The following is a 15408-nucleotide window of genomic DNA, read 5'->3' on the forward strand; positions in this document are numbered from 1 at the left end:
TATTCTGCAATGATGACATGCATTTTGTACATACAGTACAAATATTTAATCTATGGTTCATGGACCCATCAAGGTTTTTGGTGATAACATATACCAGTAATCAGTCACCAACCCGGAATTTCACATAATTCAATTTTGCTACATTGTGGCCAAAAATAACCTAAACTAATGAGCAGTTGAGAAATTATGCACATATGGGGAGTAAACATATGATAGCCCTGCTCACAGTGCTTTAATAAATCATTAGAAAACTATTAAAGCTACTTATAGAAAAAGATTTGACTCATATCCTCACCACCAAATGGCTCCCACGAAGTTATTTCATTTTCATTCCAAACCCAACCCTTCCTTTCTTCCTGTACTCATCGTCCTTCTTTCCCATCCCCCACCTCTCTCTGAGATGAAGACTGTCAATAGCCCATATATTTGACATAGTGTACCATGCACTCACACTTATCCGGTCTGCAGCAGAGGCCTCTCTGGTTTGTGGCTAAACGGGCGAGATGGAGCTGAACAGAACCACAGAAGTACTGGCTAGTTATGTACCGTACATTCAGACTCTCCATGTGTGTAGTGTATTTACACATTTTTAATTTAGCATAGCAGGGTTTTCTAACATAAAAATGTGGTAAAGGGGTGAAATCATTGAGAAAGTACAAGTTTTTATTTAGCAAACCAGCTAATGCCAACCAGAAGAAACGTCTTCAATAAAACCTCGTTGACATGAAATAATGTCCCCCCCCCCAGTAATTTGATAGACTTCTTTTTAAATGGGGTTAATGTTTGCTATTAAACAAAAGCAGAAAGACATAAAACAATTCAAATTAGTTGATTTACTACCAGTTATACTGTTATCTCAACATTCAGTTTGGACATACATCCAAAGCATGACCAAACTTTAGTAGTCTTCTTTCAGCCTGCTGACCAGCAGTGTGTAGCAAACAGTCGGGGTTGGAACTTCACTGCACAGTATTACACAACGCTTCACACAGACTGAGAAAACGCTGGTCAGTTCACAACTTTATTTCATTAAAACCAAAGTAAGACGATACATTTTAACAGATTTTGGAACCAACTTTTTAAAATCTTGGCACGTCTTTGTTCACTATTTGAGCATTGCAACGTGGCGTTCTCTTTGTTTTTCTTCAGAGCATTTCTATTTGACTAACTCCTCTGTAAAACTAAAGCCCATGTCATCTGAACAGACCCACAGCCAGCTGAAACCAACGCAGACAAACGTCAAAAAGTCAGAACGACTCCTCTGAATAGACTCCATGCTGCTCTGCCTTTCTCAAAACTCGGCCTGACACATGAACAATGTAGAAAACACAAAGCAAAAGATTCCCACATCTGCTGCTTCACCTAAATCCAAGCGACTTTTCCCTTTTTCTCCCCTCTTCTTGTCATTTCTCACACACACCATGCAGTCACGCTCTTTCACACTCCATCTCTCCTCGCACTTGCGCACACGAACCGACGCTCCGACAGAGCGCTGGCTCTCCTTGGCAGCGAGCCTCTGGAAGAATGTTTGGCGCTACAAGCCTGAAGGAACACACGCCACCGGCGCAGGCTCGACACGCTGCCTCCTGGAGGCCTGCATGCTGACACAAGTGATGAATGACGCTCAGCGGGGGAAATCAGAAAGGCCATGAAGTTATAAACCGTGAAGTCACTCCGTAGTCTTTAAAAAGGAAACACACAAACAGGGAAATATGTGCATGTAAAATAAAACATATGTGTATACATTGAGTGGATTCGGCCTCAATTACAGGAACCTGAAAGAAATATGGTTTTAAACACCAACTCTATTTTTCATTTCCATTTTTCACCTGGTACTTATGAGAAAAGTTTGGGGTGGACATGACAATGAATACAGCACAAGCCGGAAAAAAAATGGAAACCGAACAACCAGTAAAAATGCAGTGTATAGCAACAGGTGGGGGAGGAACCTCTGAATGATCCTGTGTGCTTTTTGCTGCCACAGAAAACTCAGGTCACTTCAACACTTCCTCCACTGAGGCTGTTACTACTGACTTTTTTCTGATCTGAAACCATTTCCAACTTTTAAGAAGTTCAGAATATCTTAACACAGGCAACTGATCCATGTCTAAACGGTCAAAGGGAAAAGTTCGGGATGTACCATTCTGCTTACATTCTACTCTCACTAGCTGCGTTTCCATTAACCATAAAGTTGCACAAATTGAAATTACAAAGATAAACTCTCTGCACAGAATGATGCCAATTTCAAAATAACACTTTTCTTTTTCTAGTAAAAAAAAACTTTGCCACTTGGATGGGGTATTTTGTTTTTTTCTATCAATTTTTTTTAATTATTTTTAACTGCAAAATAAGTTTTGCAAAAACACTTGTGTGATGTGGCTCACATCGCATGAGCCACATGATCAACAATCAGGTGTTGCCACTGCCGCAAACCATGAAGAAGAAGGTGACAAGAAGCAGTTGGAGCATCTTGGCGTGGCATGTTAATGACTTATGTGAACCAACTTTTTATGTGTGATTTTAATTGCGTTTCTTATTAAATGGAAACAACCCAATTCTCAAATTGTGTGCTTTCAACATTAGAGGAATATTGACAAAGTTTTGCACACATTCATAATGGAAACACAGTAACTTATTGTCAAGAGGCATAAATCTCGAGCGAAAGAACAAAAATACAAGGTTTCCTCTGTGAAGTAGCCAGGACCACCATCAAAGATCAACATCTGACCTGGCCTCACTCTGGACCTCAAGCAGTTTGGATTCTGGGCTTCTCCTCTCTTCCTCCGGACTCTGGCACTCTATAATAGTTGTATCTGGTTCAGACGTAGCTTAGTACAAGGAATCCAATGACTGTAGACCATTACATCTGTATCAGCAATGACTCTAGGCACAGACCATGCCTTGCAAAACTCCAAGAAAGTCTTGATTGGGCTTTGTAACCCAAGCTTCTTACAGTGACAGTTATTTCCTGTGTTTGTGCTAGATTTTTTTCCAATAATTTTTCCTTTCTCTCTATTTTCCATTAATATGTAGTAGTGCAGGCGGCCAGTTTCAACAGCAATGAGTTTTTATGGCTTATCCTTCCTCGTGGAGGTTGTCAACAACAGGCTGCAGCACAACTGTAAAGTCTGCTGTCGTCTCCATAATTGTGCAGGGTGTAACATGTAAGTAACATTTCTCTGATAAAAATCTGTTTTACCTGTCAGTCTTACTTTGCATTTTAACATTCTGAAAAACTGAACTTAGGGTTTTTGATCATTCTAAGCCATTGTTGTCAACATTAAGATGAATGAATAGTTAAAATATATTACTTTGCATGAAATAAATTGCACACCTGTTTTACTAGCTCCTTTATTGAAATGGAAAACTAGCTGATGCTTTCCTCCCTTTAGGATAAATGGAAACATGCACTTACACTTGATGTTTCCAGTACCCATTAGTAGGCAATACTGACCACTCAAGCACCCATATTATGCACAAATCAGTTGGTAAACTGGGAGTAAGAGCCTTAGAGGAAGCTGGAATTAAACCTACAACCTTCAATTGGAAGATGACTACTTTAAACCACTGATCCATGGTGCACACAGGACTTTTCACTAAACCTTGCAGACACTAGTTCTTAATCTGTCCTTTTATTTACTTCTTAATAAAGTGTATTCAATTTTGTAGATGCATTTTTTTTTTTTTTTTTTGCATTTGCAAACAAAAAATTAAAAGACCAGCTTTAACTAGTCAAATTTAAAACATTCGTAAGTTTAAAGTGGCAAGTGAATTTTTTATTTTATTTTATTTTATTTTCTGGAATAAGTACACTAGCATTCCTAAAGTTGCTTTAAAAGTTTTTTATCTTAGGGTGGGGAACCGTCTGGTCGCATCACCTCTGGGGTTTACGAATGACTTTCTTATAAACTAATAATTTTTTCACGTTTTGCTTTTTAAAAAGAGCCTCATGCAAACTGGACCACAGAGTCGTGGAGTTACTCCCGGGTCTCCCTGCAGCGCAAAAAAACTCAAAGTGAGCTGCACATTGTTAACTTTTTGCACCAGTTTCCTGTTGGCGTACCTGGTTGGAGGTGTCGGGCGGCAGGTTTTTGATGAGGATTTTCCTCCTGTTGCTCAGCTCCCGGCGAGTTTTGGCCAGCCTCCTCTCGATCTCCTCCGGCTCCAGGTCCGGCAGGTCGCGGAGGCAGACGCCCGGCTCGGAGGGCTGCGCTGCGGCCGCCGCCGCCGCCTCCTCATCCTCCGGCTGCCTGCTTTCGGGGCTGTCCATGTACGGGGAGAGCGCGCTATCCCGGGTGAGAGAAGAGTGAACGCTCGGCGGCTGGATGGACGAGGCTGCCGCCATCTTGGGAAGCTGAGAGAAAAGTGTTTAAAGAGAGAGAGAGAGGTAGAGAAATATAGACAGGGAGAGAAAGAGAGAGAGCAGGTGGGAGGCGTGTGCGTCCCAACAACCCAGAATAAACGCAACAATAACATTCATTTAAACTATTCAGATCTAATAATTTACCCTTCTAGGAACTGAGAAAAACAATTATTTTATATTTACTTTATGTCAGCTCCCTTATTAAATAGTTTAATCCATATTTTTTGTCTGGTGTTATTCTTAATCAATAGTGATTCAAATTAATGTTGCAGTTTTTTCCATCTATTTATGAACATCATTTATATATATAAAAAACAAGTTTTTAAATGTAGTTTGAAAAACCAAAATTGTTAGTTGATTTCTGCAGCTAGCACCTCGAACTAGTTGCGCCCCCAACTGTCTGTTCAGTGTACTACAAATAAGCTTAGTCAGAGTTCACCTTTGTTTCTATTCAACCTAAAACTTTTGTGAGCCTGATTTTAGGCAAAAAGAAAAAAACGAATCAAATAAACCACATGTAGCATCTATAAAATGTTTTGTGTTTCTATAAAGAACTTCTACATTTCAGCTCTTATTCTCCTCTAGCAGCACAGTTCTGAAGGGGAAAAAAAGGCATTCAGTGGAGAATTGCTTTTAGCCACCACAGCTCTCCTGCTCTCTGTGTGTGCATTATGTGGCTATGAATGCCTGTGTGCCTTCCCTCCTGTCTACCCAAGTCATCCAGTGAATGCCAACCTAGCAGCCAACTGAGCCAGCCTGCCTGCCTGCCCACCGTGGGTGGAAATCTGCTCCTGGCAAACACAAGGGGAGCAGAGCTCCCTGCCGAGTCCTCACAATGCCCATGTAGCTTCCGCAGGCAGCGTGAGTCGCTTACAGGAACACACGCTGTAAACTCGCATTCACATGCTGCATCCACACTCATATAGACACACAAGCATGTCAACTAGCACACATCAACCCACTTAGGAAATATTTAGACCACAATTGTGCCGAGGCCTTTTAGAGATGGTGAAACCGGGCTCCTCGTTCTCTCTCTCGCCATCTGTGTGGAGTGTTTCTTGGCAGATCGAAGTCCAGACAATCACAGTTGTCAGTGGGTGAAAATGATCTCACTTTGCCAAGTGGCTGAGCCAGTGTAACTAAAACTCAGTGACTGTACAGTGTGTGGACTGTTTGAACGCTTCAATTAGGCTTGTACTCAGTCCACTCCAAAGCAGAAAGGCCAAAGAAAGGGCAATGTGTGTAGCTCTGTTTCAAAATGAAGCAAGTTTATCATTTGGCTCTTGGTTTGTTCAGTTTCATTTTCAGTACTAAAAATACCAAAACACAGTTTCTCATGAGAATCACGAACATTAAAGCTAATTTTTCTTCATTGTGACACTGATGTGTCTCAAAGTTCTCTCAACCAATATAGCTACAAGTATTTTGGGGAAATGTCTTTACCAGTTTTACACATCTGGACATTTTTTTTGTCCTTTCTTTTCTGCAACAAACCTCCAGGTCAGTCTGAGCATCTGAGATTATACATTTTTAAGTCTTGTTGATTCTGAAATGCTTTGAGGTCTGGATAACATTGACGCAAATAAAGGTCAAATAGATGAAGCAGACAGTTTTAATTGTAAAAAACAAACGGTGATGAAATACCCGGTTTTAGGCTTTGTGTTGCTTCTACAGTGAGTAGTGATGGTGGACAGATTGATGGACATGAATCACTGAGCAATGGGTTTGTGGAAAGACAACAAGGACTTGCCTGTCACTTAAACAGGCTGATTTTTTTGGAGACGCATGAATCACTCCACTTAGTGCTAAACAACGTTTCCATGAGAGAACAATTAATTTCTTTTCTCGGTCCCTTGGCAAAATGCGTGCCGGCAGAGTGTTACGGATAAATCACATCGGCCTGCAAACGCCCCACATGGTGTGGTTATGCAAACCATCCTTCCAAAGCTTTTTACCTATGCAGAAAGTCAGCCTCTTGTTATAATGGACTGCGCTTCACAAACTGAGAGGAGAAGAGATGTTAGATGTTCTCTGTGTAAAACACAAGAACCCTGCCAATGCAGCGTGTCAGCCGGTGATTCACAGCCCTTTGGAGTGGGTGGCGGTGGAGAGGAGAAGAAGAAAGCGGGAACACGTTTTGGTGCTGCTGCTCGCTGGGACTGAAGAGTGCGAGGGCGTGGGTGGGCTGAGTGGCTGAGCGGGCAAAGCGGGCACCTGGGACGAGCTCAGTAGGCGTGAGGACGGGAAGGAAGAGAGAGCAGGAGGGCTCAGGAGGGAGGGAGGGTGAGAGGAAGGGCTTACCTTGAACGTCAAAGTGGCTCATTGTGTGGAGGAGTTGGAAGATTAGCAAATACACATGTGCATGTAGATTGTGCAGAGTGATTATGGATATGATCATCCTGCATTCCTTCCAGAAATGGAAGAGTTGGTTGGAAAATTATCTGCAGCTGTATCTACAGACTAGTGGTAGGAAGTTATCATTTATCCTTAATCGTGATAAATTTATCATCATGATAAGGTTTAGAATTTTCATTGTCACAATAAATTCCAATTAATGATGTTTAAAACCCTCAAAAACTGTCCGTATTGTTGGAATTGTTAGTTTTACTATTTTCTCCACAATTTTTACTTTGAGAGTATCATTGACACAAATACATTTGAAAATTGCTGCTGGTGCCTAAAGTGAAATAAATCCCATAAATCCCTCCCGACACAAGCAGTTTATGTCAGCTGTCAGTAAATTACGACACTCCTTGCGCCGCTTACGTTATTCTGCAAAATGGCGACAGCAAAAGTTGGGAAAAAGCACCAGAGTCAGTCAGTATCTTCTGTTGAGCATTCAGTACCCAATCAATGTATACATAATGATAATACAACACTTGTCTAATTAACCAGGTATGAAAAAACTAAAACTACTATTATAACTAATAAAAACTAAACTAGAACTTAATATTTAACCAATAAAAACTGATAAAAACAAGGAAACATCTGAAAAGTAATTAAAACAAACATAACTAAACTATAATGAAAAAACGAAAACTGTTATAACCCTGGTCCACATCAACCAACCCATCTGCAGACACAACATAAACTGTCACCGGTGCAGAGTGGATTCATTTCTCTTATGGCAAAACAGAGATTAGAGGACGTGTGACCCACTAAAAACAGCTGACCCCAACACATGGGGGCAATATCCAAAAGAGCTCCCTGCCCAATTCATGTCCTAATTACAGCAGCCATGAACATACTGCATAAACTACTGCATAACATAAAGCATAAATGAGGCTTCTTTAATGAAAAATATATCAGACATCGAGAAGATTTTCTGTATTTTTCACAAAATCAAAGGGACAAAACATAAAAGTCAAATCAGTAGCAAACTGCAAATATTCTCCCTTGCATGCCGGGTCCAGATTACCACACTGCTAATATGCATTTAGGAAAGTAGGACTGGGGGACTTGACATCACACACACACACAAGCACACACACACAGAAAAAGTGCTGCTGGTGCATGTCTGCTGCACTGGTTGGCAGAGCGGAGACTGACTGAAATGACCTGAGGGTGCTTGGACACCGAGCTCGGTGCTCTAATTCAGTGTTTTCCCTGACAGGGAGCAGCAGACAGCTCCAGGGATGGAGGGAGAGCAGGAGGAAGCTGACAGGGAGAAGCATGCATGTCTTTGAAGAGCAGAGTTGAGTGAATTCAGACTAATGGATCAGATATTTGGGTTGTGAGGAGAGAGCTCCCATCTGTCAGCTCCTCAAAGTACTTTTTTACCTCAAGGTGAAACTAATTACCTTGTAGCGATGAGTTCAGTTTAGACAACAATTACTGTAAAAGACTGCGTGCTAGCTTGCACTAATTCCGGATGTCTCGTCAATTGAATCTTCCTCGGTCAGAAGGAATAGGCATGCAGCTCAGAATTTTTCTATTGATGGATTTTAATGCCACCGAACCACAGAAGTACAGGAAAGAAGCGATGACTTACTGGTATAGATGAAAGTCGAACTACAAGAAAAAACGAACAGATGCACCATGGGTAACGAACAGATGCACTATGGGTATTGTAGTGCTAAAACGAACAGGTGGACTTTTAACAGCCGCCCCTGTATTTGCAAACAAATACACTCATACAAAGTCCACTAGGTAGAAGAAGGGTCCAAATCTTCAGGCACTTCCGGGAGCTCCACCAGTTTGGTTACCGGGCGAATGTAGATGCTGTCCTTGACCTTCACCTCAGCAGCTCGAACAACGCCATCCGTCCCAGGGAAAACCTTGGTGATGGTCCCGACGGGCCACAGTCCTCGGGGAAGGTTGGAATCAACAATCATCACAATTTGTCCCACAGCAGTATTATCAGTAGATTTCCTCCATTTCTGTCGTAACTGAAGTCCTGGAAGGTAGTCCTGGATGAAGCGTTTCCAAAAATGGTCACTGACGACCTGACTGTGTTGCCATCTTCTCTTGGACAGGGCATCATGAGGACCATACACTGCTTGTGGTAATCCTGCATCCCGCCGCCCCATTAACAGAAGGTTTGGTGTAATGGGGTCCAGGTCAGCCACGTCAGAGGAGGCATAACCGAGAGGTTTAGAGTTAAGGATGCCTTCAACCTCTATGAGAGCTGTTAGAAGTACTTCCTCTGCCACAATTTGGTCTTTCAGGACAACTTGTAAAGCTGATTTGACTGACCTGATTTCCCTCTCCCAGGCTCCCCCAAAGTGAGGAGCATGCGGCGGGTTGAAGTTAAAATTGATGGTCTGTTTGGCCAACTGTTGCTGCAACACTGGGGCCATGTTTTCAAAGGCACTCTGCAGTTCTTTATGGCCTCCCCTGAAATTGGTGCCTCTGTCAGACCACAACTCGTATGGCTTTCCCCGGCGAGCAATAAACCTGCGTAATGACATCAGGAAAGAGTCAGTGTCGAGGCTAGGGAGGAGATCCAAGTGAACACATCGAGTGGTCAGACATTTGTAGATGATCCCCCAGCGTTTCTCTCTTCGACGTCCAATCTTAACTAGGTACGGTCCAAAACAGTCTATGCCTGTAGACCAGAATGGGGGTTTGTAGAGTCTCAAACGAGCTGAGGGAAGGTCAGCCATCTTTGGTGTGGAAGGTGAGGCGCGCCATCTCCTACAGTCTACGCACTGGTACTGGTGTTTCTTAATGGCCTGTCGACCTCTGAGGATCCAATAGGTGCGTCGTATCTCTGCATAGAGTCTCTCTGCACCTGGGTGAAGCAGTTGAGCGTCGTAGTGCTTTATGATGAGACGAGTCAGAGGATGATCAGGAGCTAACACAACTGGATGGATGCTGTCAGGGTATACATCTATAGCTTGGCGCAGGCGGCCTCCAACTCTGATCAGTCCACTGAGGCTGTCATACTCAGGGGAAAGAGCACTAAGGCGACTGCTGGGGCGCACAGTGTCACCTGCTTGGAGGGCTTGGACCTCTTCTGGGAAGCTGTCCTTCTGTGCAGAGCGAAGCAACTGAGTCTCTGCTTCTTGACGCTCGGCAGCAGTGAATGAGGTGGCAGCCGCCCCATGCAGGGATTGGTGGGTGGCCAGAACCAGGTCCTCTAACGATGTGCTCTGTGTAGGATCTGGCAGACTTTGAGATATAGATGTGAAGCTACAGAAAGCGGTCTTTCTGAGTTCTTCATTACCACAATCTGGGAACTCTGTCGGGGGTTTCGGCCAGGTGTCAGGAGCCTGTGTGAGGAAGTGGGGGCCCTGTGACCAGCGGCTGGAGATGGTAAGCTCTAACAGCGATTTCCCTCTTGTGATGTCATCAGCTGGATTTTCATCAGAGTTCACATACCCCCACTGCTCTGAGGAGGTCAACTCCTGTATTTCACAAATCCGAGTCCCAACAAAAACTTTGTACCTGCAGGAGCTGGACTGGATCCACTGTAGCACTGTAGTAGAATCCGTCCACAGATAGACAGAGTGCAGGGGTAATGAGAGTTCAGTTTGGAGCACTTTGGCTAGTTGGGCTCCTGTCAACGCAGCACACAGCTCCAGTCGGGGAATCGACACCTGTTTGCGGGGTGCAACCCTTGAGCGTGCCATGATGAAAGAAGTGGAGATGTGCGTCTGTTGCTCTGTGACTCTCAGATAGGCAACAGCTCCATAGGATTTCTCAGAGGCGTCACAGAAGATGTGAACCTCGTTTGAGGTACCACTGATGCTGTGAGGACTGTAGCAGCGAGGGATGATGATGTGTTGGAGATTAGACAGGTCTTCTTCCCATTCGAGCCACCACTGAAGCAGACTTCCTTCTATGGGATCGTCCCATCCTCTCTCTTTAATCCACAGGGCCTGTACAATGAGCTTTGCTCTTGTGGTGTAAGGGCAGATATAACCCAGTGGGTCATACTGACTGGCTAGCACCTTATAAATATTGCGCAACGTGACAGTCGTGTAAGACACTGGGCGATGCTTGTATCCCAGGACATCAGTTGGGCAGTGCCAGCTGAGACCCAATGTTGACTCCTGTGGATCAAGGCTTTTGAAGTTCAACCACAGTTCACAGCTTTCTGACCTGGCTATGCTGGGCAGATGGGCAACCACCTCAGGTAGGTTGCTGGCCCACTGTCTTATCTCAAATCCACCTTGGAAGAGTAACTCCCTCATCCTGTCAATGAGCAACTTGGCCTCCTGTGGGTCAGAAAGGGACTGCAGGCAGTTGTCCACATAAAAGGCTGTATGGACAGATTTATAGATGTCCTCATGAGTGTCTTGGTGCTCCTTCACATGTCTCTGAAGGGCAAATGTAGCACAACAAGGGCTACACGTTGTTCCAAAAGGTAAGACTCTCCACTCATATACATCTGGGAGCCTCTCTGTTTCACCATCTCTCCACAGGAACCGTAGCAGAGGACAGTCTTCAGGGAGCAGGCGGATCTGGTGAAACATGGCCTTTATGTCTCCGCTCACTGCCACAGGATACTGACGGAAGCGGAGGAGTACACCCAGTAGTGTAGGCCCCAGTGGAGGGCCTGGCAGGAGGTAGTTATTGAGGACGGTGCCCTGGAACTCAAATGAGCAATTGAAGACCACCCGAGCCTTGTTGTTATGATGTACCATATGGTGTGGCACGTACCAAGATTCAGTAGAACTGTGAATCTCTTCCGGGGTAAGCTTCACCACGTAACCAGAATCAACCAACTTCTTAATCTCCTGGTTGTATGTGAGTGCCAGGTCCGGATGTTTAATCAGCTTCCGCTCTGTGGACCTCAGCAGGCCTTTAACGACTTCTGGAGGGACGTGCATCTGAGGGAAGTCCTTCTTCCTCAGCAGGGGGGTGGCATATCTCTCCACACCATCCACTGGAATCCTGATGGTCTTAGCCTCTAACATGGCTATGGCTTCTCTGTCCTCCTTCGAGCGTGTGACCTCTTTCTCAGGTCTATGTATGGGAGCGTCCAGTTGCCACAGACGTTGAACATCCTGATGCAAAGCCTCAGCAGGAGAAAGGCATGATATATTCAGGCAGTGCATCTCTCCCTGCTGTGTAGGCATACTACTGCTTGGACCTTGGATGGCCCACCCCAGCTTAGTGCAAACAGCGACAGGTCCACGGGCTGGGCCACGCCTGACTGGACAGACGGGAGTTATGAGGTGAGCATTGTCTGAACCGATTAACACTAGAGGCTGTATATGGTTGAATCCCTCTAGCTGCACTTGCTGTAAGTGGTGATACTTCTCCTTTAAGAGCTCCACTGGACACGACTGTTCAGCTAGGCTGAGCTGTTGAGCAGTAAAGGCATGTGTTATTTTATAACGCAGTTTTGGTTGGGCCTTCGGGGATACTTGGAATGAGACGTAGCCTCCCTTTATCTGGATCACATCTTGACGGATGGTACGCAGAGATAGAGTTTCCTCCTCTGGTGATAAGCCTAATAACTTAACAGCAGCTGGGAGTATGATGGTTTTCTCTGAGCCATCATCAAGGAGAGCATATGTGTCTAGAGATTTCCTCTGATGATGTAACTGGATGGGCACAACCTTCAGCATTACACGGCCAGAGTGACTGACAGGATCCAGAAATACTCTGCTGGTACTCACTGTTAGGATGTTAGGGTCCCGCCTTCTAGCCTCAGCCAGGTCATGAAGCACTAATAAGTGCTGTTCTCCACAGGTGGTGCATGGCTTCTTCAGAGTGCACTGTTCTGGAGTGTGTTTACGGCCGCATCGCCAGCATTTTGATTTATCCTTTAGCCAAGTGGCGACAGCTGTGAGGTCTAGCTTCTTAAAGTTTACACAGCCACTGAGGTAGTGTTCTGTTCCTTCACAGTATGGGCAATATGGCTTAAACTTCTGTTTCTTCTTGGAAGGGGAAGAAGGACTAACAGCTTGAGCCTTGGTGTCTGTCTTTGGCTGTATTTGAGCAGGATCGGAGCCATAATATATGGATGCGGACTTACTCTGTGCTTTAGACCCTGCAGGCGCTCTGAAGTTACTTCTCTCTGATCGTAGTCTGTCTGATGACTGTGACTGAGTGGCTTGCCTGGATAGCTGAAGAACTTGGGACTTGCGCTCGAGCCATTCAGAGAGGTCATACATGTTGTATGTGCGGCTGCTGCCAGTGCGTATAATGCCACGTGTGATGCAGTACTCAATGAAACTGTCTCTGTAACTTGGAGGAAGTTTGGTTAGTAACCTGTCTACATGTGAACCACACTGGAGCTCACTGGCTGCTACATCATCCATAGTACTGAGGAGACCTACAAGGCTAGACACTGCCAAGGAGAAATCTTCAAAGGCTTGAGGATCACCGGCCTTAATAGGAGAGCAGTTGAGGATAGTACTGAGTTCGCTCTGGATTAACTGTCGAGGCTGTCCATATCTCAGCTCCAATGCTCGAATTGCACTAGTGTAGGGAGTGCGGTCATGAATAAAGCGCCTGGCGACTTGTAGAGCACATGGATGCTCTAAATGATCCAGCAGGATGTGATATTTATATTCCTCTGTGAGGTGTGCATGAGGCCCTAGTAGGCTGTCCAATCCTTTCTTCAATAGTGCAAATTCACTCTCTCGGCCAGATTTGAATGTTACCAGTCTAGGCTTTGGGATGCCATATGATGAGGCCACAATCATCTCCATCAGATTTGGCTGGCTGACTTCCGCTGTCGAAGTTAGGGGGGCTGATGCCTGGTATGCAACTGAAGGTGATGGGTAGGTAGCAGAGTAATGGCTGGGAAAATCAGCAGGTGGAGCTGCATGATGCTGGTTGTAGTTCTGCTGTGCTGCTGCTCCCTGTGGTGGCTGATACAGAGGTGTAGCAGAGCCTGCAGAGAGGTTATATGATGGTGCAGAGTGTACGTGGTTGGTGCTGCTTGGTAGCTGCAGATGTTGGTATCTCTGACTGTGTAGAGACTCAGCCTGATGCGGTTCGAGCTTCCCAAGCTGCATGGATTGTGATACTTGAATGTCAGGTTGTAGAGCAGGCTGTATCACATGTCTCACTCTAGGAGGTGGAGCTGGTAATGATGCTGGCTGGATTCCTGGATAAACCAGAGGACCTCTCGGCTGTGGAACAGGTGAAGGTACAGACTGACCTACTGGCTGGAAGGCCGTGTTCATCCAAGGCTGGGACACAGGTGGTGGATGGAACATAGTCTGAGGTGCTGCAAGTACATCTGGTTGTGGAACTGGCTGATTACTGGAGTCTGAAGACAGTGGAGCTGGCCATAGTGCTGTCTGTAACGTGGGGCTTGCCTTTAGAGATGATAAGGATGCAGCAGGTTCTACTGGTCTTAGTAGGTTCACAGGTGTTCTGTTATCCTGCCTTGTTGGTGCCATGGTGTTCGACTGATCCCTGGTGTGACTGATGTGTATACCCACACTTCGAGGCTGTGGTAGGAACGCAGGAAGGGATTCTGCTCTATCACGTTGCTGAGTGTGACCGTGTGGCAGGAGAGGGCTGCATGACTTACATGTTCGCTCCAGTTGCTCCACGCGCTTGGTTAATGCACCACTGGTCTCCTTCATGGTGACTTGCATCTCATTCATCGTTTCTAAAACTCTGCTCCATACTGCCTCCATCTTGTCCCATCTTTGCTTCTTATCCTTATCGGGTTCGTCTGAGCCGCTGCTTGTTGATGACTCTGACTCCTCTGGATCAGGTAGGTCATGCTCATATTCCGCCAGATGTCCCGGAAGCTTCCTGCTCCTGCGTGGACGGGGACTATGCTTGTGACTTTCCTCTTGAGAAGTGTTGTCTTGTAAAGTCGCCATGTTGTTGATTCAACCAACGAGATCCGGCTCGAAGGACCACTTGTAAAAGACTGCGTGCTAGCTTGCACTAATTCCGGATGTCTCGTCAATTGAATCTTCCTCGGTCAGAAGGAATAGGCATGCAGCTCAGAATTTTTCTATTGATGGATTTTAATGCCACCGAACCACAGAAGTACAGGAAAGAAGCGATGACTTACTGGTATAGATGAAAGTCGAACTACAAGAAAAAACGAACAGATGCACCATGGGTAACGAACAGATGCACTATGGGTATTGTAGTGCTAAAACGAACAGGTGGACTTTTAACAATTACACTACTTTTAGTAGTACGCCACTTACTCACGCACACAGTATGACTCTTAATAAAAGTAAGGCAAGCTTTCAAAAGAATGAATGAATTATTTTAAATGAAACTTGTAAGTGCACAGATGTCCTTTTATAGGTCCTTGAATAAGATCCGTTCAGTGTTTTACTCTACAGCCAATGTGTCTCTTTCACAAGTAGAAGTGCATTTGTGAAAGTTATGATTTGTGCTTTCATGAAGAAGTAACTCACAATTTAATAAGTTGCATTTAGAGAGTTTAGAGAACAGGAATTCCTTTGTGTTTGTCTTTCACTCAAGAACACCAATAAAATACATTCATGTCTGCGGGTGTTTAAGTTAAAGGGTAAAAAATGACTGAGGATACTTTTGCAAGGTACTTTAGTTGTAAGCCTGAGTCACCAAAGACACACAATAATAAACCTCAACACTCTCCAAATCACTGACTGACTGCTTGTTACAGGTAAAATACTGACTGT

At 44.8% G+C, this 15408-nt stretch overlaps 1 protein-coding gene across 1 annotated transcript in view; it reads right to left on the minus strand.

The window, feature by feature from the left end:
- raver2 (ribonucleoprotein, PTB-binding 2) overlaps nt 1-4627 on the minus strand; it is an 88634-nt gene extending 84007 nt beyond the window's left edge. The window contains exon 1 of the mRNA XM_014992689.2: nt 4064-4627. Within this exon, the coding sequence (XP_014848175.2) occupies nt 4064-4345 (282 nt within the window). The 5' untranslated portion in view covers nt 4346-4627. The remainder of the gene's footprint in view (nt 1-4063) is intronic.
- Nucleotides 4628-15408: the final 10781 nt, after the last annotated feature.

The sequence above is a fragment of the Poecilia mexicana genome, unplaced genomic scaffold, assembly GCF_051168715.1.
Source record: "Poecilia mexicana isolate PSO_F unplaced genomic scaffold, ASM5116871v1 scaffold_4, whole genome shotgun sequence".
Classification (NCBI taxonomy): Eukaryota; Metazoa; Chordata; class Actinopteri; order Cyprinodontiformes; family Poeciliidae; genus Poecilia; species Poecilia mexicana.